The 24,872-nt window shown below is 43.4% G+C and overlaps 2 protein-coding genes across 3 annotated transcripts in view; both read left to right on the top strand.

Moving 5' to 3' along the window:
* The window catches only part of SLC9A7 (solute carrier family 9 member A7), a 103,354-nt gene that overhangs the window by 30,408 nt on the left and 48,074 nt on the right, over positions 1 to 24,872 (top strand). For both annotated transcript variants that reach the window (XM_083168758.1, XM_083168760.1), the window contains exons 3-6: positions 9,532 to 9,609; positions 13,468 to 13,544; positions 21,930 to 22,042; positions 24,046 to 24,151. In XM_083168758.1, the coding sequence (XP_083024884.1) occupies positions 9,532 to 9,609; positions 13,468 to 13,544; positions 21,930 to 22,042; positions 24,046 to 24,151 (374 nt within the window). The remainder of the gene's footprint in view (positions 1 to 9,531; positions 9,610 to 13,467; positions 13,545 to 21,929; positions 22,043 to 24,045; positions 24,152 to 24,872) is intronic.
* On the top strand, positions 17,152 to 19,591 carry LOC146057479 (uncharacterized). Its single transcript, XM_083168757.1, has 2 exons — positions 17,152 to 18,020; positions 18,520 to 19,591. The coding sequence occupies exons 1-2, from the start codon at positions 17,474 to 17,476 to the stop codon at positions 19,029 to 19,031; spliced, it is 1,059 nt and encodes a 352-aa protein (XP_083024883.1). The 5' UTR covers positions 17,152 to 17,473; the 3' UTR covers positions 19,032 to 19,591.

The raw sequence follows: 24,872 nt of genomic DNA on the forward strand, positions 1-24,872 counted from the left end.
TTTGGGTTCTAGCGTGCACCCCACAAGAGTTTCTTTTTCTCCTTTTTTTTTCTTTTCTTTTCTTCTGAGGCTCCATGTGTGGTAGGCAGCAGTATTGGTTGAATGTCCACTAAAACACAAGAATCCAGACAATGTCCCTCCCCTATCTTCTACAGTTTAAAAAAATAATTATTGTAGAATTTAGAAATACTTTTTGGAATAATCACTATGGAGCGCAATGAAAGGCATATGCTTGGATACTTACTGAGAAGGGTTTGTGTAACGTGTTTTGGATGAGCGTCCATTTAACTTTTTTTTTTGCTAATTGTTTAGCGTTTATAGAGCCCTATTCAGCTTCCAATGCAAACAGGCAATTTTCGGACTCCTGCACTTTCACAGTGCGTTCGTATCTTGGAACAATGCAGTCGTACTGTGATTAACCGACCCAGCCATCAGGGGGGCAGTGGTATGGAGGTCCAGGTGTTTCCAGACCATTTTCAGGGCAGCTGAAAATGAACCCACTGGAAAGGGAAAGATAGCTTTTTGTGTGCCTGCATATGCAATCATGCCCTTATTTATCTACAGGAAATCTCACTTATTTCAGCTGGGTATAAACTAAACAACGTTTTGGACATATTTGCTGATAACAACCATTTGTTACGAGAAATTCTTAAAATCGTTCAGTATGTACTCGCTATATAACAATCTACGCACGCTACTGTGGGTCTCAAGCAGGGCCGGATTATAATGGAGGCACAAGGGGTCAGTACCCCTGGGCCCCCCTCTAGCTAGGGGCCCCCTGTGGTTGGCATGTATTTTTCAAAAAAAAAAAAATTTTTTTTAGCTAAAGATTTTCTGCATGGGAATGGGGTAGTGCTGCAGCTTCACCTATCTGCCAATGTGACAATGATTAATGGTGCTGAGCATCGGGAACCAATGCACACTGACTGCACAAGTGTGCTGTGCATTACTGGGAGTTGACTAAGTCCCATGACTCTTTGCACCAGAGGGCAGAGGCTGAGAGGTTTGTGCTGAGCTCTGATTGGTGGAGCTCATAACATGCTTCTCAGGCCCATGGAGAACAGCAGCAGCTTAGTCATGGGAGGGTTTTTAGTCAGAGGCAGCACTAGGACTGTGAGGTCTCGTACAGAGTAAGGTGCAGAGGGACAAACAGGCTTTTCATGTGGTATGTGTGTGTGTGTGTGTGTGTGTGTGTATGTATATATGTATGTATGTATGTATGTGTGTGTGTGTGTATGTATATGTATGTGTATATATATATATATATATATATATATACATACATACATACATACATACATACATACATACATACATACATACATACATACATACATACATACATACATACATACATACATATCTCCCCTGCAGTTACCCATTGACTAAGTTTATTCTGCCTTTACTCTGTGTTTTGACAGTGTAATATTCTCCCATGCAGTTTGCAGCCAGTAATGACAAGTGCAAGGGGCCCCCCTGTCTAAAGTACCCTGGGCCTCCCAAAGGCTTAATCTGGCACTGGTCTCAAGTCACACCCTCTGTCATCTGTACATGCAGCTTAATTTAGAAAATTATGCTAACATCTAGGAGCAAATTGTGCAGAGTCTACACTACCAGTGACAAACGATATGTCTTCACATATTTAAATTAGGTCAAAATACAACAATTTGATAGAGTCGAACGACTCCTATTTGTAAAATCACTGTGAACGCACAATATTGTTTATCAGGACATTCACGGGCAATCTTTAGTGACCTTGTATTATTTGTGCGTACTCTACATTACTGTAGACATTTAAACTAAAACTTCTTATACTGCAGACAGGGGGCTGGAATTTATTAGGCCTCTCTGCAAATAATGAATTATACCCCTTTTACACCGCCGAAAAATCCGGGTCAGCGGCGGGTCAGACCCGGATCTGCGGCGGTGTAAATGGGGTGAAGCCGTGTCCATTTACACGGGTCCTCTACCCAGGTCCTGACCTGGGTAGAACACGGTCAGGACCCGTGTAGAGACCGGTGTAAATGGTCGCTGCGGGTTGAAGCACCCGCAGCGGGTCCTTCCACGGCGTGCAGCGCTGTCCCCTCTGCTGCAGGAGGAGGGGGATGTCTACTGCTGCTGAGAGGGGAAGAAGCGGTAAGGCTGCTGAGGGGGGAAGAAGCTGTCAGGCTGCTGAGGGGGGAGACGGAGGGGGTGCTGGCGGCAGCTGCTGTAACGCTTAACTCCCCCTTGCAGCCACAAGGTCCCTGCGGCGAATGGGATGTCAGTGGCGGGGGTCCCTAAGGCGGACGGAAACTAGTAGTTTCCATCCGCCGCAGGGACTCTGCCAGTGACAGCCCATTCGACTCAGGGACCCCGCGGCTGTAGCGGGGAGTTACAGCAGCAGCCGCAGCCAGCATCCCCTCCATATAAATACCTTAAGAAAGGGCGCCAGTTCCCCCTTCATTGACGCTGTCAGCTGGTGCCTATGGCGGGGTCAGCGGTGTCTGACAGTCGCGCCGTGCGGGGTTACCGTCATGTAAGGTGACGTCAGCGGGGGTATCCCCTGTAACTATGTATGTGCGCGGCTATCTAATGTTAAGTGAACGCAGTAGAAGCTCCGGTCTGTGCAGTACGGGCAGGTGCGGTGTATGCAAGTGGTTTGCACTGTGCGACTATCGGGACTTGGAGAAAATGAGAATACCAGTGTCTGCTGATGTTAAAGTGAAGCTGTATGTCCAATAAGCAGAGACACTTGTTTCTGATAATGTAACATATAGACATAAAATGGTCTGAATGAGCTGGATATTTTGTTAATGAAGGGAGTAAATGTAACGTTGTGATCAATTTTGAAACTCAGATACAAAGTGGCAAGGGTTACAGGGGATACCCCCGCTGACGTCACCTTACATGACGGCAACCCCGACGCGTCTGTCAGTCACTGCTGACCCCGCCGCAGGCACCAGCTGACAGGGTCAATGAAGCAAGCATTTTTTTATGACATCCACAAGAAAAAGCAGGGCTGACCCAGGTCCAGTGTAAATGATGCAGACCCAGGTCCGACCCTGGTCGAAGTGCTGTGTAAATGGGGTATAAAGCAGGGTCAGCTCCTGGAAACTCCAGTGTTCAGACCAGGGTCCGACCAGGGTTTTTGGTGTAAAAGGGGTATTACTGTTTGGAGCCTTTTTAAGCCTCTATGCCAATAATTAATGGCTTTCTAGCATTCACAACAATTTTTACATTTGACTCTGAGCTGCATTTCCCATGACCATTTACTTGCACATTTCTGTATAATAATGCCGTTCTCTTGGCAAGTGAGCATATTAATGTTGCTTTTCCCCCCAGTATATTACAGTTCCTATTTATGTGCGAGTTCAATTAGCCACTGAAAGGCCTATTTTGTTCTGATATCTTGTTGCTAGTGGTACAAGATTAGACTGTGCACACAAGGTACAGTACTTGGGAATCAACAAGTGGCCCAAGACCTACTTAGAACTCGGTGCAAGTAATACAATCTTAGTAGGAATAGCTGCATATATGGAGAGATAATAAGCATGTACTAAATAAAATCATCTCCTTACATATATTTAATATACACACAACACTTTTCAGTGTGCTAATAATGCAGTTTATAAAGGAAGAACATCTAAAATTGCTTAAAATGTAGACATTGTACAGGACAAGATAATGCAGGATACCATGTAGAACCCCAATCGCAAAATCTGAAAGTGTATGTATGTAACCCTGCTGTTCAAACCAATGTTGTTACTGCAATATGTGGCCATGTGTTTCCATGCACTTTTTTTTTCACATTTTTCATAAAGCTTCAAAACTTTTTTCATCTCTAATTGGTGTGCTGATCTCTATTTCCTAGTATCTCTGATTTGAGGAATTATGTTTATGTAATTATGTATGTGATCTGGCACCCAGCAGCACACCCGCATCATGGCCGGAAAAGCCGTTCATCCGCTGGCATTACCAGCAGATGAGCGACTTTAAGGACGGCTTGCATAGCTCTGCGCTATGCAAAGCTGTCCTCCCCCCACTGTTGGTGCCAGGCAGGGGGAAAGCCGCTCAGTGTGTATGCACTAAGCGGCTCCCCCCCCCCCCCCCCCCCAATAATTTTCTTCAACAAAATTAGCACTACATTAAAGGTCCATACACACTGGGCGACTATGCCCAGTGTGTATGGACAGCGATGAGCACGATCCTAGTCGCCCAGTGAGGGGTATTCAATGCCGCAGCGAGCGGCCGGCGAGGGGGTTAAACAGCGAGGATTGCTGAAAACCAGCGATCCTCGCTGTTTAACCCCCGCGCTGTCCGCTCGCTCTATTCAACGTTGTGGGGAAATCCTCGCCGTCACAGGACGGCGAGAATTCCCCAAAACAGCGAGACCCGCGGCTGCTGCAGAAAACTCGCTGTATTTAGCCGCGGGTCTCGCTGCTTCTGGAGCCGCATCCGCCAATTCCCCCTCGCTCAAAAAACGGAGCGAGGGGGAATTGGCGGATGCGGAGGGTGTGTTGAATGCTGTCAGGGTGAGTGGTGACAGCGAGCAGGAAGCCCTGCTCGCTGTCACCACTCGCAAACAGCATTGAATACCTGCCAGTGTGTATGGACCTTAAATGTAGTGCTAATTTTTTTGAAGAAAATTATTGGTAGTAATCCTCAACAACTTTTATTTTATGACTAAAAGTTGACTAAATTAATCTGAAAAGGAAACTGAGATCCACTGAAATTGTAATGTGTCTGGTGTTTGGGTACTTGTTTCCTATCTGGGCGCCCGCTAAGTTAATTGCGCACCATGCTATTCTCCGTAGTGAAATCGGATCGCATCGCATCGTACACATACACGATATTGAACGATGCGATGCGATGCGATTCGATTTACCATAGGAAACAATGTGAAATGGCTCAATTTAGCCAAATTAGCATAGGAACAATAGTAAATGGGCCAAAAACACCCCTGAACATTGAAATGTCCCCCCAAAAGTAGTTGACGCCAACCCGCCATCAACGTGAACCCGAAGCGTGGCGAGCGGCGGCGGTACGCGTCCTCCGACCTTTTCATGCCCTACTATCCACTAGGGCGTGGAGTGAGAATAGAATAGTGTGGCGAGCACAGCGAGCCACCGAGCCCGAAGCGTGGCGAGCGGACGTGGATACCTTCACAGGTAAACGCGTCCCTTCGCGGGCTTCCCAGGTGTCCGCGTCGCCATGGACACCTGGGAAGCCCGCGAGGGGACGCGTATAACTGTGAAGGTATCCGCGTCCCCTCGCGGGGCTCGCTGCGCTCGCCACGCTTCGGGCTCGGTGGCTCGCTGCGCTCGCCACACTATTCTATTCTCACTCCACGCCCTAGTGGATAGTAGGGCATGAAAAGGTCGGAGGACGCGTACCGCTGCGCTCGCCACGCTTCGGGTTCACGTTGATGGCGGGGTGGCGTCAACTACTTTTGGGGGGACATTTCAATGTTCAGGGGTGTTTTTGGCCCATTTACTATTGTTCCTATGATAATTTGGCTAAATTGAGCCATTTCACATTGTTTCCTATGGTAAATCGAATCGCATCGCATCGTTCAATATCGTGTATGTGTACGATGCGATCCGATTTCACTACGGTGCCGTACGTAGAAAACCTGGGCGCCCAGATAGGAAACAAGTACCGGTGTTTGGTTCGGGCATGGTGCCTCTCTTCATTCAGCACATTTTACTGTCCCCAATTGTAGTCCGCATGGAACTTTATGGTATGAACAAGTTATCAGAGGGAAAAACGCAAGTCAGCATTTTCATGTGTTGATCATTGCCGTGTTTACTCTTTGGCCATGTCAGCCATTGCCTGTCGACCTAGGCTGCTGTGATGTGACATAACATACTGTAGACTGTAGTGGAGGATGCTGTGTGCTCTACAGTTTTACTGGTTACTGCTTTTCTCCTTAACCCCTTCCTGACAGAGCTAGTTTTTGCGTTCCTGACAGAGCCATTTTTTTCAAATCTGACATGTCTCACTTAAGTGGGGATAACTTTTTTTTGCTTTTACTTATCCCAGTGATTTTGAGATTGTTTTTTCGTGACACATTGTACTTCAAATTAGTGGTAAATTTGGGTCGATACAGTCTGTGTTTTTTTGTGAAAAATACCAAAATGTCGTGAAAAAATGGAAAATTTAGCGATTTGCAAAATGTTAAATTTTCTGCTTGTGAGACAAATAATCATACCACTCAAAATAGTTAATAACTAACATAGACCATATGTCTACTTTATGTTGCCATCATTATTTCAACTTCCTTTTAATTTTTTTGGACACTAGGAGGCGTAAAATATGAATAGCAAATTCTCAAATTTTCAAGAAAATTTCAAACACTGATTTTTTTAGGGACCAGTTCAGTTCTGATGTGACTTTGAGGGACTTGTATGTGAGACACCCCCATAAATGATGCCATTTCAAAAACTGCACCCCTCACAGTATTCAAAACAGCATTTTGGAAGTTTGTTAACCCTTTAGGTGTTTCACAGGAATTAAAACAAAGTGTAGGTGAAATTTCAAAATTTCATTTTTTTTGCAGAGTTTCAATTTTAATACATTTTTCTAACGAATACAGTAGATTTTACTAGAGAAATGTGACTAAAAATTGATTCCCCCAATTCTTTTGTTTTCATAAATATCCTATATGTGGCCCTAGTGTGCACGGTGACCAAACCACAGGCTTCATAATAGAAGGAGCACCTACTTGATTTTGGAGCCTCCTTTTTATGAGATTATTTTTTAGGCACCATGTAGGTTTCTAGGCACCATAAGATGCTAAAAGTTAGGAACCCCCCCACAAGTGACCCCATTTTGCAAACTACACCCTTCAGGGAATTCATCTAGGGGTATAGTGTACATTTCAAACCCCCAGGGGTTTCACCAATTGTGGTACAACTGGGCAGTGAAAATAAAAAAAAATAATTTTTCATTTTCACAGCTCAGTTGTATCAAAATTGGTGAAACCCCTGGGGGTTTGAAATGTACACTATACCCCTTGATGAATTCCCTGAAGGGTGTAGTTTGCAAAATGGGGTGACTTGTGGGGGGGTTCCACTGTATTGGTGCAACATAGCACCCACCATTCATTCCACCAAAATCTGTGCTGCAAAATCCAAAAATCACTCCTTCCCTTCTGAGTCCTGCCATGCACCCAACTGGTATTTTTTGGTCACATGTGAGGCATTGCCGTACTCGGGAGAAATTGGGGCACAGATTTTGGGGTGCTTTGTATCCTTCATTCCTTGTGAAAATGAAAAATTTTGAGCCAGAACTGCATTTTTCTGTAAAAAATTACATTTTTTTACACAAAAATGCAGATCTGGCTCAAAATTTTCCATTTTCACAAGGAATGAAGGATACAAAGCACCCCAAAATCTGTGCCCCAATTTCTCCCGAGTACGGCAATGCCTCACATGTGACCAAAAAATACCAGTTGGGTGCATGGCAGGACTCAGAAGGGAAGGAGTGATTTTTGGTGGTGGAATGAATAGTGGGTGCTATGTCGCATTAGCAAGACCCCCGAAGCACCAATACAGTGGAACCCCCCCACAAGTGACCCCATTTTGGTCACCAGCTTTGGGAGGGGGGCTGGCGCTGCGGCTGGCGGGGGGGTGGGAGGGGTGCTGGCGCTGCGGCAGCCGGGTGGGTGGGAGTGAGGGGGGTGGGAGGGGGGGGGGGCTGGCGATCGGTGGTGATCGGTGCTGTTCTTAACAGCACCGATCACCACCGATCACTGTGTTACCGAGCGGCTTAGCCGCCGGTAACACAGAAAACGCTGCAATTGGCTGTTCACATTTGAACAGCCAATCGCAGCGATCGCCGACCGGGGCTCAGGGACAGCAGACATCTCCAAACTGTCACCGCGTCTATGGACGCGGTGACAGTTTAAAACCATGATGTATATATACGTCTTCGGTCGGGAAGTACCTCCCGACCATGACGTATATATACGTCTTCGGTCGGGAATATCTATCTGTATATATATATATATATATATATATATATATATATATATATATATATATATATATATATATATATATATATATATATATATATATAATCATTTCATTGTCTGTTGTTTCATTTTTACTATGTCCCTAGTGCTGCTGCTGCTGGCGGGGGGAGGGAGGGGGGAGGCAGCGCTGCGGCGCATAACAGCACCGATCACCACACGGCTGCCGGGTGCCGGGTAAGATATAGTGCTGCCGGGTGGGAGGGAGGGGGTGTCCGCGGATCGGTGGTGATCGGTGCTGTACTTAACAGCACCGATCACCACCGTTTTCTGTGTTACCGAGCGGCATAGCCGCCGGTAACACAGAAATAGCTGTGATTGGCTGTTCACATTTGAACAGCCAATCACAGCGATCGCCGACCGGGGGGGGCATTCCTGCCCCCCCCGGGCGGCGAGGGGGGATGTCTGCTGTCAGGGACAGCAGACATCTCCAAACTGTCACCGCGTCTATAGACGCGGTGACAGTTTAAATCCATGACGTACATTTATGCCATGTGTCGGGAAGTACTTCCCGACCATGACGTAAATGTACGTCCAATGTCGGGAAGGGGTTAATGAGTCTACACATTAGTCATGAACATAAATTACTTGTGTGGCCTGTAATCTATGTTCTGTGCGATAACTATAGTCTTGAAAACATTATGGTGGCTATTCAATGAAACAGTACTCATTCACCCCATAGTATTCAATTCAATTGCGGGTGAGTACTTTTTGAGTACTTTTTCACCATGCCTTTAAAAAAAAAAAAAAAACACCCACAAATTCAACTACAAGTGAATATGCCAATCCACGTGGTTTTTGACCAGCCAAAGCAACACAGGCATTGAATAAGGTGAATCTGAATTTGCCCTAAAAAAGGCAGAAAATTGCTGATGTTTCGCATGGAGAAAAATACAGCAATAATTGAATAACCCCCGGTCCCATTACCCACCCATCCCCCAGTGTTTGTTTAAAGCAGTGTACTGTTCTTTTACATGCTCATTATGACTAGATCACACTGCCTTTACAGTAAGTATTGTTGCAATAGTATATACTTTCAACACAAGCAGTAATACTGTTATTTACATAGACTTTACAAAATGACAATGTAATTACTGCACATTTCTGTAATATGTGTGTGTGTCATGTGCAATCTGATATTACCCTTTTCTTCTGAGACTAATAACACCCTTCTGTAAGCATAGGCAGAGAGAATAGAGCGACTGGCATTATGCATATTTGAGGATCTGTTTTTTTTAGACACCACAAACCAACTCTGCAAAATGAGAATTGTTATCGGTCTAAACTTAAGTATCATTTATTGCGTGTTCTAGACTTCCGACTATTCACTCTCTGAGAGTAGCATTCACATACCCGTATTTAAGGATTGTATTATTTTAAAACTACAAACTGGTTTCTTAACAACAAAAAAAATCCTTGTCACCAGACACCCAGAGTGTGAGCGCAATGTATTTTGTATGTTGTGTAAATATTATGCCCCAGGCTTTGCTCTTATACTTCTTTCTTTGCTGCAGGTAACCTTTGACCCAGAAGTTTTCTTCAACATTTTATTGCCACCTATTATTTTCCATGCAGGATACAGCTTAAAAAAGGTAAGCTAATACAATTCAGCAAGGGTGACTTTACAGTACTGAATTATTACACCATTCCTTGAACACTGTAAAATAAAGGCAGAGTTCATATTGAGTGAGAGGTAAAGTAAATGATCTACATAGGAGTTGACTGAGTGTAAATATAGTGTGAATAGTTACCAGTCCATCAAAATGATGAAACAGAACAGTGATGGTGGCGCCTGTGCATACCCAGTCAGAGCAACACTTGAATCCTCCATTGGATGCCATTTAGGGGGAAATTTACCAATATGAAAAACCTAGATCTGACTGATCCGTGCAGGCTTAAAGCAAATACGACAGGAAAATGGTGTTCTATTTTCCTGTCGTATTTGCGTGGGTGTTTCACACCACTAAGCAGCCGTATTATCAGTACGGCTGCTTAGTACATCAGGAACCACCATTCTTTTGAATGGTGATTTCTGTCGTATCCTATCGATGGTGTAGACATTCGTATTTGTAAATACAAATACGAATGTTCCATCTTTAGGACTACGAATTGTTGTATTTTTGGGATTGTAAATCCCGAAAATACAAATTCGTAAAAAAAAAGGTGTATTTCTGCCTACGAATACACCTTTTTTCTACGAATCCATTTTGGTAAATGTCCCCCTTAGTGTCCGTCAGCGCGCAAAACACTTGACTTCCCTTCTCCCCCCATAAAGTTCAGGAGCATTGTTACACCCCATACACACGAGTACATTTGGTCTATATACTGTATAATGGGTTGTATTTGCCTTTCGATCCCAATTGAATCCCAAGAAAAATCTAACTGTGTGAACACCCATTTAGCCTTTTTCTTATATATAATTATGATTTGGTAAGGCTCCACAATGGAGGGTCTATGCAGTGTCATTCATTTTTTGGGGTATTTTTTGTGCCCAAACTGACAGTTTTAGGAAATACATTTTGGGCTGACACCTTCATAATACAGTTACTAGCTGAGCAGTTAAGAGGAACTGTCGCACAGTTTGACATCACTCAACGTATAATCTCTCACCACTGACTACTTCAATACTAGGTGCTTCGTGCAGTCTAATTTTTCTCATCGGTCTGTAAGAGGACATCATGTTAAATAGAAAGGCATTTAATGGTTACTGGGCACAATATAATATACACACTTTGAGAAGTTTCCGGTCCCCTCGTTTCTACTTGCCTCTTTTTCCTTACGCTTTTTTTTTTCCTGATATTTATGGGAAAACCCATGTATTTGCTTTGTTTTACAAATTTATGTGTATTTTTTGTGCATTCTGAAATGGTTCTCTTTCTCTAGCTTAATTTATTCTGTTTTTAGTTTTCTGTAAAAATAGTATAGTGCCATATAGTGTTAAAACTATTAACCCCATTGCACTTTTGGGCAATATAAACATCCAGATATCACGACTAGTGACAGATGGTCATTATACAGTGGCCACTTGTTGGATGTTTTTATTAGCCAAAAATGGACCCGCAATTGGGGTAAAAACACATTGCGGGTTCCAGCATAATACGCTTGTACAAATTTGTATTCATGTATACAGTAATTTTTCGCTTTTTGTATTTACTACGACTGTTCATATTTTTAATTTGATAAAACATGTACTACTTTTTTAAAAATTCTCTCCATAGAAAAATGCAACTTTTCTGATTTAATCTGATAGAATACCTTCAGAGTGATGCATTTGTTACAAGGATCAATCTACAGAGTTGTAGGAATTGGGGTAATTTGCTGTCATTTAAAAAAAGAATGACGTGATCCCTGTTTGAAACTAAGCTATTTCTGAGCCTTCACTATAAGAATTTGACTACTAACTGACCTGCAGGCAGTGACTGCACTCATTGAGAGAGAGGTCTGTCAAGCGTACTGATCAGAATACAGAGGTCAGGCTCATGTCTTTTACTTGCCAGGGGGATGTTACAGCATCATCTAGTGGTAGCACTCTATTTTAATGTAAGTAAACGTTCCATTTCTGGACTGCAGACAGGTTAACCTAGAAATATTTAGCATCGCTGTATAGAGAATAGCCACCACTAGATGTCTCTGTCACCACACAGTTTTTACTGGAAAATGTTTGGACTGGGTGTCTATAATTTAAACCTCTTCATGAGGCCACGGAATTCATGGCAAAAACAAATTGGACTTTTTAATAGGTTTTTCAGTGACCTGAATCTCTGCAAAGCTTCTGGTGCTGAATTTGCATTGCACGTTCTCATTAATTATTATTATTATTTTTGTTACATTTAAGTCAAAATGAGAATGAAAAGTATGCGAGGGTGTTGCTTACCTTAAATAGTGGTAAGATGGATGACCTAAAACCAATTTGCACTAACAGCCAAAGTTAAGATTGGACAGATAAAAAAAAAAAAAAGAAGGGTCAGACTAGAGGTGCCAAGTATCTGCCATCAAATTATGGGGTTTATTCTGGTTTACTTGCAAAAGCAAATTCTCTAATAGACAAAACCATGTGTGCATTGCACAGTGGGGCAGATGTAACGTGCAGAGAGCGAGTTAGATTTGGGTGGGGTTTGTACTTCAAATTTTTATGTATGTGTATATATATATATATATATATATATATATATATATATATATATATATATATATATATATATATATATATATATATATATATATATGTATATGTGTGTGTGTGTGTGTGTATGTATGTATATATATTTGCAGTGTAAAAGGAAACCAGTATTTACCCTGCACAGAAACAAAATAACACCCAAATGTATCTCTCTCTGCACATGTTACATCTGCCCCCCCTGCAGTGCACATGGTTTTGTCCATTAGAGAATTTTCTTTTGCAAGTGAACCAGAATCAGGACCTATGTATCTGATATCTTACAAGCAGAAAAAAAAGCACCCTGGTGGTGATTTTTGGTATTTAAAAAAAAAAAAAAACATTCTTTGGATTTGTTTCCTATGGCCTTGTGAATGCGTATGGGAAAATTTAGCAAAATTAAAGATGTGCTTTTTTGTTTTGTTGCTATAGTTGCTTGGAATAGGTTAACTATAAACCAACTATCTTCATATCTTCCATTACTATAATATTTGTCTATGCTTACACTCTCTATATTATAAAGAAAACAATGACTTACAGCACAGAACATTGCAGAACATGGACAAAGGGGGTTATTCTGATTCATTTCACAATCACTCTCTAATGGACAAAACCATATGCATTGCAGGTGGGGCTGATGTAACATGTGCAGAGAGAGTTAGATTTTGGGTGGGGGATGTACTTCAAACTGATATCTATATTGCAGTGTAAACATAAAGCAGCCAGTATTTACCCTGCACAGAAACAATAAAACACCCAAATGTAACGCGCTCCGCACATCAGCCCCACCTGCAGTGCATTTGCTTTTGTCCATTAGAGAGTGATTGTGCCTTTCAAAGTGAATCAGAATAACCGCCAAAGTGTATAGAACCTGCTGCATCAGCAGTAATATTACCCAAATAAGCAGCAGAGCCCATTGGTTTTGTCCCATTGGTTTTGTGCCGTTGCGCGCAGAGTGGAATGTTTTAGTAGGCATGCTCTTTTTTAAGTGTTTCCTTTTTTTCCTCTTTTTCTCTTTCACTTGAAAGACCTTTCTCTTTCTCTTCCTTTTTTCTTTCTTTTTCTCTTTCTTTTTCTCTTTCTTTTTCTTTCATTTTCCTTCTTTCTTTCTCTTTTGTTTTTACAGTAATTTGTGATATTACTGTTCTGAAAATAGCCACATTGGCAAATAGTTATTTTAATAGAGATTTTTTATTAAAGCAATGTTTCTTTATAGCTTACCCTTAAAGCCATATGATTTACAGTGGTCTTGTTCATAAAACAGCTTCCTTTGTTTCCTATTTTCTTGTGACAGAGACATTTCTTCAGAAATATAGGCTCCATTCTTGCCTATGCCTTCTTTGGTACTGCCGTCTCCTGCTTCATCATTGGGTGAGTGCTTGATCTCGGCACAAGTGTTGATATAGGCGCAAACATGGATATACACTGCATAAATGTTACTGAAAAGTATGACTATACTTCTTTCTATTTGTGTGGAAGCAGTAATAGGTGCTATATTTATCACCCTGTGTCTGCATTCCTCTGGGGAAGAAAAAAAATAAAAAAAATAATATATATAAATATAAATAAATAAATATATATATATATATATATATATATATATATATATATATATATATATATATATATATATATATATATATATATATATATATATATATATATATATATATATATATTTTTTTTTTTCCTTATACTTTTTTAAATTTATATCGAACATATGTTTGGCAGGCTAAAACCAAATAAAATACTTCTATGTTTTCAGACAGTTCATACTGTGTACTATATTACTACAGTATATAATGTTAGTAGTACTGTACAATAAAGCTGTAAGATTTTGAAAGATATATTTTTAGATCTATATAATGAAAAGCATACCCAGCTCTATAATGGACAAAACCATTTTATTTTGTTTTTGTACCTTTTGAGTTGTACACCTTTCAAATTGCAAATGCCGGGTCCAAGGGCGTAACTACCATAGGTAGATGCAATAAAGAATACAGTATCTATCCTTATGTATCAATGCCTATTTCCCTATAGATTGTAAGCTTGCGAGCAGGGCCCTCCTACATTTTGACTGTCTGTAAATACCCTGTTTTGTTGTATCACTGTCCCCTATGTAAAGCGCAACGGAATATGCTGCGCTATATGAGAAACTGTTAATAAATAAATAGGTGCAAGGGGTGCAACTGCTATGGGGCCCAGAGCTAAAGGGGCCCAACTTTAACATCTAAGTCAGGGGTGTCCAAACTTTTTGCGACGAGGGCCAGATTTGGTGAAGTGTAAATGTGTGGGGGCCGACTATTCAGCCTGACCTTCTTCCGAATGGTCCCCCACTCTGCCCCCATTAACTCTGTCCCCCAGCCTGCCCCTTCACTGTATTTCCCCCACTCTGCCCCCATTCACTGTATGTCCCCCAGCCTGCCCCTGCTCCCCCTTCTCTGAATGGCCATCACTGCCTCCATTCACTGTATGCTCCCCACTCTGCACCCATTCTCTCTGTCCCTCAGCCTTCCCCCTTCTCTTAATGTCCATCAGTTCCTCCATTCATTGTATGTCCCCAAGCCTGACCCTCCTTCACTGTATGACTCCCATTCACTATGTATTCCACTCTGCCCACCTTCACTGTATGTCCCTCAGCCTGCCCCTGCTCCCCCTTCTCTGAATGGCCCCCCCTTCTTCTCTGCCTCCATTCACTGTATGTCCCCCAGCCTGACCCTCCTTCACTATGTCCCCCACTCTGCCCCCTCACTCCTCTGTATGTTTCCCAGCCCGTTGTGGGAGCCAGAGAGGCAAAGCAGGCACTGCAGGAGATGCTTGGGCTCCCGCTGCCGCCCTCCTCCGCTCTGCATGTTACCGGAGTAAGCTTACCCCTTGCTGCCCCCCTCCCCAAACACTGCTGTCACTGTGATTGTGGAGTCGGGTGATCTAAGATTGCAGCAGCAGGGGTAGGACGCCAAACACATCTGAATGTGGTGGCCGGCACCTCTTTACTGCAGCAGACAGCAAGGTAAAGAAGCGCTCACTGGGGCCCCACCTTTAGTGTCCTGTGCTGTGCTTCCCACATCTGATGCTCTGCCCGCTTCCAGCTAGAGGCTGCGGGCTGCTTAAAATGACAGCACAGGCCGCAATTGGCCCCGGGGCCTGACTTTGGACATGCCTGATCTACGTAATATGTTTTACATACATTTATCACCATCAGCTGCTAAATAGGAGGTCCTTACAAACTTTTGCTATGGGGCCTACGAATATGTAGGTACGCCTCCGGGTCGCACCTGGGATTTGGACACTGGTCTGTCCTGGGAGTGACCCGGCATTTGTGATGTTTAGCCCCCACAGTAACCTGGCAATAAGCCGGTTCACTGAATTTAGAAAGGGGGTGAACATTTTATTAAAGCTGGATAAGCAGTGAGAACTGTCCAGCCAGCATTATCAAAGCATTCAGTGTGTGTTCTGATAGTGTTTATTCTAGCACCTTTGAAAACCCATGCAGTTCCTCTTCCCTGCCTGGGGTGTCGCTGTCTGCTGTGGTTCTTCTAGCACAATGTGGTCTGTATATCAGCACTGATATGCAAACCAGACCTGTGCTAGAAACACCACAGCAGACAGCGACACCCCAGGCAGGGAAGAGCAACTGCATGGGTTGTCAAAGTTGGCGGGTGCTAGAATGGACAAAATAAATCCTGAAAAAGTGACCAATGGTATGGTTTCCATTGCAGGAATATAATTTCTGTTACACTTGTATTAAACTATTGATGCGTTTGTTTGTTTTTTATTTATGTTTTATGATTTATTTTTGTGGTTGTATACAAAATATTTCTGTAAAAAGAATGTAACTATCCAGCAAAATACTAGTTTCTATGCAGTGTAATAATTAATAAAGAATCATGTTTAATGACCAGTGTTGGTCTTTTAATGTAGATTAAATTCATTGGTAAGAGCTAATGGATGAGTTCTTATGGGCATTGGGAAGTGCCTGCATGATTGTGAATGGCATTGTGGGAAGCACTTTCCTGCCTATAATTGGTATTCGTTTAGTCTGAGGTAATTTCTGCTTTTTCTCAGACATTAATTATCACTTCTAACTGATTTTATAAGAAAAATATTGTTGGGTCATTTATTATCTATGAGATGCAAATGTGGAAACATAGCTGTAAAGTCTGGTTACCCATACTCCACCGAGCCTGAGTTTTCAATAGAAATATCATTGTTTTTGCATCTTGCGCCTGTTTTTATTTTCTATTTTACAGCTAAACTGTAGTAGCTGTGGTAGCGTGAACATAAGCGTTAATTGTGTGTTTCTTTTGCACAGTCTATATTTACTGCAGTGCTAAGTGCCAGTTATATATCCGAACAATACAAATATCAATAGCCTAGTCAAATCTGATCAGGAGTAAACCTCAAAGTAACCTATAAAATGAAATGTCTTTTTTTAATGAGTATAAGTGAATCTAGCATGGAGCCATGACATTAAACTATATCTTCACATGTATTGGCTAATACCAGATAGCTTAAAGAAATATGGTCCATAAAACAAGTTATGTGTAATTATTGCGAATAAAACTGAATGTAAAGCAATGTTTTAGCAACAATATACAGAACGAATATGCTTTTGTAAATCCAATATTTTGTCTATTTCATTTAAATGTAATGACTAAGCAACGCACTGGTACGTAATATTGGGGCAGATGTTTTAAGCCTTAACAAGAGATAAATGCAAGTGTGATTAACATCCAGCCAATCAGCTCCTTACTGACTTTTTTCAAACACTGGCTTTAACATGGCAGTTAGCAGGTGATTGGCTGGACGTTTATTTCTCTTTATCACCCTTGCATTTATCTCTTGTTAAGGCTTAATACATCTTCCCCATTGTATAGGTTTCTATCTCCTGTTATCCACCTTTGATAAAGTAATACCCCTTTCAGACATACGCGAAAATCCCGGGTTTTTTCACATGAACGCGCCTAAACCCGGGAGTAGCGTATGTCTGAAAGGGTATACCCGGGATTTTACTCCCGGGTGCTGAGCACCTGCAATTGACCAGGGTTTTTCCCGGTATTTAACTCCCGGGTATAATACCCGGGTTATGTCTGAACGGGTTTACCCGGGTTTTTCTGTTTTACACATACGACAACGCTTTTTTTTGCTGCCCCGGCGTCTTCTGATGAGGTCATCAGCTGCAGCCGCGGAAGACGCCCCAGGCACACGTGCGGCGGAGCAAGCAGAGGCAGTGGCTGCATGTTGCTCCTGTGCTCCCTTTCCAGCAAAAGGGTGCAGATTCCTGTGGCCAGACAGGTGCTATGGCACAGCATTGGAAGGATGAGGAGGTCAGGGAGCTGTTACATGTCCGTGGAGAAGAGGAGATCAAATCTCAAATCACAGGCACTGTGAAGGATGCCATAGTGTATGGAAATATTGCAAAGGTCCTTGCTAGCAGAGGTGTGAGGAAGACCCAGCAGCAGGTATTGAACAAGCTTAAGTCCCTGAAAAAGCAGTACCTAAAGGTCAATGACCAGAATCGCAATCGCAGTGGGGCTGGACGCACAGAGTGGCCCTTGTACGACCTTTGCAATGTTGTTTTTGGCCATACAGCTTTATGCAACCCTGTTGCCTTGTCGTCATCAAGCAATGCCTCGTCTCCGGCACAGACGCCAGCAGCGACAACGGAGTGCAGTCCGCAGAGCCCGCCGCCATCGCAACTTCTATTTGATGATGATGATGACGATACCATCATTTTAGAATCCGACAAGTCAGACAGCACACCCGATGTGACAGCAGCACAACCGAGCCAGGGTGGAGAGACCCAATTGGAGACCCAGGGAGGCATGCCGACACTGCGCGATAACAGTAAGTGCCTCTTGATTATAGACATGACAGGTGGATATAGTGGTGTCCACCTTTGCTGACATGACAGGTAGATATAGTATTGTCCACCTTTGCCGACATGACAGGTGGATATAGTGGTGTCCACCTTTGCTGACATGACAGGTTGATATAGTATTGTCCACCTTTGCCGACATGACAGGTAGATATAGTATTGTCCACCTTTGCCGACATGACAGGTGGATATAGTGGTGTCCTCCTTTGCTGACATGACAGGTTGATATAGTATTGTCCACCTTTGCCGACATGACAGGTGGATATAGTGGTGTCCACCTTTGCTGACATGACAGGTTGATATAGTATTGTCCACCTTTGCCGACATGACAGGTAGATATAGTATTGTCCACCTTTGCCGACATGACAGGTAGATATAGTATTGTCCACCTTTGGCGACATGACAGGTGGATATAGTATTATGACTGTTTACTGGCACACCGTTATAACAACTTTTTTTTGCACACAGTCTACAATGTCCCATCGAGGAAAAAGAAGAGGACCAAAATAGAGATTACCACAAGAGCCATGACTACCATCCTCGGTGAGCAACTGCGGGACCTGGATTCTGCGTGGCAACGTCAAGAAGATGTCAGACTGCAGCGCTTCATGGATAGTGAACGCGAACTGCAGAAAAATTTACTAACCCAAATGGCAGCAATGCATGACAGGGTGAGTCAGGATCAGGCAAACCTTTGTCGAGAAAATCGTGATTTTCTACGACAATTACTGTCCCAATCCTGGTCACCACCCACAGCAACGTTGCCACCCCCAAACGCATATAGTCACCAACCACAGTCACCGCCATCATTTGCCCATACTTCTCAGTATGTGCAACAGGTGCACTCTCCACCCTCATTTGTACCCAATTCTCCAGCACAATCTACACCTGCATTTGGTGAAAGTGGCTGGAATGGGCATAATGGGCAACATTCCCCTTCTCCAAACAACACAGAGTTCAGAATTTACCGTAATATGTAGAGGTTACAGAGTACATTGGGGTAGATATATCTCCCCTAGATTTTTTCTACAGTTTATTCCATGTTTCTTGAAAAGTTTGGGGATACTTTGTTTGGACTTAATATACGTCCAGATTTTAATATTATTTTATAATTATTTGTTTGGCCACGGCTAAGGTATAGGTGGCAATTATTTATTTTCAAATGCTTGTTTGTTCCATTTGAAATTTTTTCAATTTTTCGCTGGGCTTCCTGCTCGCTGACACCAAATACAGCAGGTTTTCAACAGCTGGTGAGGGGGTTAAACAGCAAGGATCGCAGGAATTCTGCAATCCTCGCTGTTTAACCCCCTCGCCAGCCACATTGAATACTACCCATGCAAGTTTTAATTTCACCATCTAAAAAGAAAAGTGTATTTTTGTATTGTCTGTTTGAGAGAATAGTTTACAAGACATTTCACACATGGCCTGTGTTATAAACGTAGTTTATTTTTTGCAACTCCTTATGAAGGCATTGTTACACATGCTATCAAACAGTTAATGCATGAAAGAAATGCATTTGAAATAAAAATGTATGGTTTAAGCAACAGACTTATGATTTATTAATTACTGCAACATGGCATCCAGATTATTTGTAATAGTGGCACGTATTACTTCTGGGGGATTCACACCACTTTGGGTCTCAGGGGGATGTGGGGGGGCAGGAACAATTTCACTGCCAACCTGATCATCTTGCACATCCCACTCTGGCAAATAGTGTTCTTTCTGTATCTCACATATGTTATGCAAGATACAGCATGCTGCCACAACGTCAGGAACAAGGGTAATGTGAATGTCATTGCGCTTCAGCAAACACCGCCAACGTCCCTTGAGCCGGCCAAAGGCGTTCTCCACCACCATCCTGGCAGAACTGAGGGTATGGGTGTAGTGTATCTGCTCCGGTGTCAACCTAAGATGCTGGGTATAACCTTTCATTAGCCACCTTCTTAGCGGATAAGCAGCATCACCAATGATGTGGATTGGAACCTCGACCCCCTGCACAAACTTTGACTTCTGCAAAGAAAAAACAGTATCAATATACAGCAGTGTAACGTGTAAACTTTGGAAGTATGATACAGACTTTGTATGGGCATATATATTATAGGGGACAAGCATAAATTTACCTCTTCAGGGAATAGCCTGCCATTGTTCCTCTCCTCCGCTATCTTGTAGATGTCCGAATTGGCCAGAACACGGGCATCATGAGAACGTCCTGGCCAGCCAATGAACACATCGGTAAAACTGAAAAAAAAATTATTTGTTAGAAATACAATACACAAGTGTACAACAACCTCTAGGCTCTGCAGCTGCTGTGCCACTACAAGTCACAGGATGCCCTTCAACAGTTTTGCTCCTAGAGAATGCAAAATCTGTGAAAGGGCATGCTGAGATGTGTAGTTCCACAACAGCAATCCTCCCCCTCCAAACTTACAAAGGTACTTACCAATATTTATGGTCCACTACTGCTTGTAGAATGATGGAATGCCACCCCTTGCGGTTGTAGTAGTCCGCTGCGCTGTCTGTAGGAGCAATTATGGGTATGTGGGTGCCATCAATGGCACCTGCACACTGCGGATATCCACGATGCAGGAACCCAGCCACAGTCTCATCCAGTCTCTGTCCCTGGGGTAGGGAAATGAAACGGCGATATAAGGAATCCAGGATTGCCTTTGTCACTTCCCGCACCAACACACACACCGTGGAAATGCCTACACCAAACAAGCAGGCTATTGTGCGGTACTCGCCAGGGGTAGCATACCACCACAAGACAATTGCCAGTCTTCTGCTGGGGGAAATAGGCTGTCTCCAACGTGTTGTTTGCCTGGTAAGTGCCGGGGAAAGGAGTTCCAAAAGATAATTAAAGGTTCCATGCGACATCCTGAAATGTGCCAGCCATTGATTATCCATGCCTCCACCGTAGCCCAGAAAACCTGCCCATGTTGCTGATCTCTAGCCCACAGTGTACGAGCTGACGCACCAGTCACACGTAGTATGGATGCGATGCTGGACATGATCAAGGTTCTCCTCCGGCGTAAGTAATGCCGGCGATTGGCCTCCCTCTCCACCAAAAAATGATACCTCCTTCTCTGCATCTCACACTGTGCAACAATTAACAGCATGTGTAGCTGAATCCAAGCATCACAGCCTGCAAAACACACCAAATCCACAAGAGCAGACAAACTCTCCATCCTCCACATGTTCTCAGCAGCCATAACAGCAATGTATTGTGGGAACTCCCCACAGGCCCTTTTGTAGTCAGCCCCCACCTTTGCATGATGTCATTCTTGTGAGCCAGCAAAGTGTCCCATTTTAATGATGACACACTGAAATGCTTGAAAAAGCCTGGCTTATGTGTGAAAGGGGTATACCCGGGTTTTTCCCGGGTCTGAGGTGTAGTGTGAAAGGGGGTCTGTTACTAAAATCCCGGGAGTGACCTTGGCTGAAAATCCCGGGTAAACCTGGCCAAAATCCCGGGTAGTATGTCTAAAAGGGGTATAACAGACATTGGATTTCCTTGTAAAACATGCCTCCTAGTGGCAGGTGGCTGCAGACTGGAATCTCTGAACTGAACGTGCAGGCACTTCCCTTATGGATTCTGCATTGTTCTCAGTGCATTTAATATAGTGGATGATCTGGTACTGTATTTATGGATGACAAATGGTATTCTATTCCCCTTGTTACTCTTTCAGCACCTTGTATACCAGCCACATACAGTAATAAGAAATTGTTTAGAGCTATACTGATCACATCTGTGTCTGCTGGTAACTTTGTCCATATTATTAAAGGCTTTGTACTACGTGTTTGTGTCTTGTGATGGAACCATATTCTGCTTACAGCTTTTGTGGCAAAGCGTGAGTCTATTTCATGTGTATTTGTTACAGAAACCTCATGTATGGAGTGGTGCAATTAATGAAGCTTGTTGGTCAACTAAATGGCAAATTTTACTATACAGACTGTCTCTTCTTCGGAGCCATCATCTCTGCCACAGATCCAGGTACTTTGTATAAGATGGTCCAGTAGTCCGTGCTGATGGCTGATTAGTGCAAGGTATTGTGGCTGAGATGTAACCGCAATAGTGATGCAGACAAACGCCGTTGTTAGGAGCTGTATGCATCTCAAGTCTGATGACAGGAATACCCCTTTCACATCGTAAATGCCATGTCGCTCCAGGATACTGGAGTCCATCCCGGGAGCAACCCGGCATTTGTGATGCAAGTTCCCCCACAGCGACCTGGCAATATGCCAGGGTCGATGACGTCATCGGTGGGGGGGGAAGGGCAGACTGGCGGTATGTCATCGGGGGGAGTGGGAGAAGGCAGCAATTGGAGTTGATTGCATTCTCCCTATAGTGTAAAAGGACCCGGTTCACTCGATTCGGGTTACCCGTTCACACTGCACAGCAACACTGATCCGACCTGGGATTAACTCTTTTAACCTGGGTCGGAATGCCGAGTTGCTCGATCTGGGTATTTTCAGAAGGCCGGCCTTTTCACAACGCACGTCGATCCGGCAGGAACCCCGTATCGGACCAAGGTTATTTGTGCGATGTGATAGGGGTATTCGTTTATTTTATTTTTTTAAATAATGTGCATTACACCAGCCGGTATTCTGTGCAATGTGATGGGCCTAAGATTGTGCTCATTAATTTGATATGCAACACTTATGTGAGATGGAGTCTCTGAATCTGCATATGAATTGCTACAATACAGGGGCTGCATCCAAACTCTGTTGTGCTTCATATACAGACTCAGTTGCACGCAGATAACAAATGTTGTTTAATTACTTAGCAGAGTCTCCTGGTATATAACTACTTGCATTGTGTTGTGACCAGGATGCATTTTCGGCAAGAAAAGACTCCCAATACTATCAGAGTTGCACTGGACCTGGTGACTCGTCCTCCCTAGGTATCTCACACTGTGTGAAGTATTGAGGATACATGTATGTTATCACATCTCTATTCTCCACCAGCAGGCATAAGTTCAGCTCTGTGCCATCCCTGTTATGTGTAGTTCTCCTTTTGAGCTTGCATGTCCATTTACTGGGTTTTGGTTCTATGTTGTGTAGATTTACAAAGTACTGTATACACTGAGCCAAACAGCGCCTTTCAGATTCTGAATGTAATCTATCGATATGCAATGGACATTTAGTTTAGTGCATGTGTATGTAAATAAATGGTAGCAAGTATACAATCTTCTAAAAATAAATCAGAATGACAGTACCAGTCATCATACATATCAAATCACATATATGAGATGTGTATCTTTGTTTTATGCTTTTATGTGGCTACTGTCACCAAAGCCTGTGTAAAGAAAATAGACTGTATGTACAGTGGTGGCTGCAGTACAGTTCAAAAATAATTAAATGGGAACAACTCCAACTGCCAGTGAGTCAGTTTGGAATGGCAGTTGGTGCAGCTTTCCGATTTGCCATTTTTCATGTTTTTAAGGTTATTTATGAACATTGCAATGCCGATCCGCAATGAAACCATGGCAACTAATGAGACCTTTTGCTTTTTCTGCCTTGTGAAAGAAGGATACAGTTAATGGACTTGCGGTCTTCCTTGGCAAACTTGCTGTAGTGATGTTAGTTAATACTCATTATTGCATGGTTAATATTACCATGTATGATTTAAACACCACCTACTCTCCTATGCAGCTGGTTACAATCGTATATGCATGATATTATAATATAGCCACTAAATCTTGCTCATCTTACATAACTGGTGTAGAATACAATCCTATTTATAGAGCTTTATCCATGTAAGTTTATTAAGTGTGCAGATTTACAGAGTCTCTGAGTCGTGCACAAAAGGTGCTTATCCCAAGCATGCTGCTATTCTAGTCACAAGTGACCACCAATTGTATTTAAAGTGAATTAATGAGCATAGTTAATAAAAATAAAGCATAAAACTGTATTTCTATCATTCCTGTAGATCTCTATGGTGCTTATTTCACGAACTGTAAACAAAGTGTTAATTTTCTTGTGCTTTTTTCTAAGTGACAGTCCTGGCAATATTCAATGACCTGCGTGCAGATGTGGACCTGTATGCGCTCTTGTTTGGGGAAAGTGTCCTCAACGACGCTGTAGCCATTGTTCTATCTTCGTAAGTTCTCTCCTCTCCTCTTCTCTCGCCTTCTCCTCTTCTCTCGCCTCTCCTCTTCTCCTTCTCTCTCTTCTCTCCTTCTTCTCTCTTTCTCTCTCTCTCTCTTCTCTCTCTCTCTCCTCCTCTCTCTCTCTTCTCTCTCTCTCCTCCCCCTCTCTCTCTCTCTCTCTCTCCTCCCCCTCTCTCTCTCCTCCCCCCTCTCTCTCTCTCTCTCCTCCCCCTCTCTCTCTCTCCTCCCCCTCTCTCTCTCTCCTCCCCCTCTCTCTCTCCTCCCCCCCTCTCTCTCTCTCTCCTCCCCCCCTCTCTCTCCTCCCCCCCTCTCTCTCCTCCCCCCTCTCTCTCTCTCCTCCCCCCCTCTCTCTCTCTCCTCCCCCCCTCTCTCTCTCTCTCCTCCCCCCCTCTCTCTCCTCCCCCCTCTCTCTCTCTCTCCTCCCCCCTCTCTCTCTCTCTCTCTCTCCTCCCCCCCTCTCTCCTCCCCCCCCTCTCTCCTCCCCCCCCTCTCTCCTCCCCCCCTCTCTCCTCCCCCCCCCTCTCTCTCTTCTCTCTCTCCCTCTCTCCCTCTCTCTCCTCCCCCTCTCTCTCTCTCCTCCCCCTCTCTCTCTCTCCTCCCCCTCTCTCTCTCTCCTCCCCCTCTCTCTCTCTCCTCCCCCTCTCTCTCTCTCTCTCTCTCCTCCCCCCCTCTCTCTCTCTCTCCTCCCCCCCTCTCTCTCTCTCTCCTCCA

Source organism: Crinia signifera, chromosome 2 (assembly GCF_055691185.1).
Source record: "Crinia signifera chromosome 2, ASM5569118v1, whole genome shotgun sequence".
Classification (NCBI taxonomy): Eukaryota; Metazoa; Chordata; class Amphibia; order Anura; family Myobatrachidae; genus Crinia; species Crinia signifera.

What these genes read in the sequence shown, in the direction of transcription:
- LOC146057479 (XM_083168757.1), top strand. Translation starts at nt 17,474, where the DNA reads ATGGCACAGCATTGGAAGGATGAGGAGGTCAGGGAGCTGTTACATGTC. An exon ending in GCCGACACTGCGCGATAACA is followed by an intron (nt 18,021 to 18,519) that starts GTAAGTGCCTCT and finishes TTTTGCACACAG; the next exon opens with TCTACAATGTCCCATCGAGG.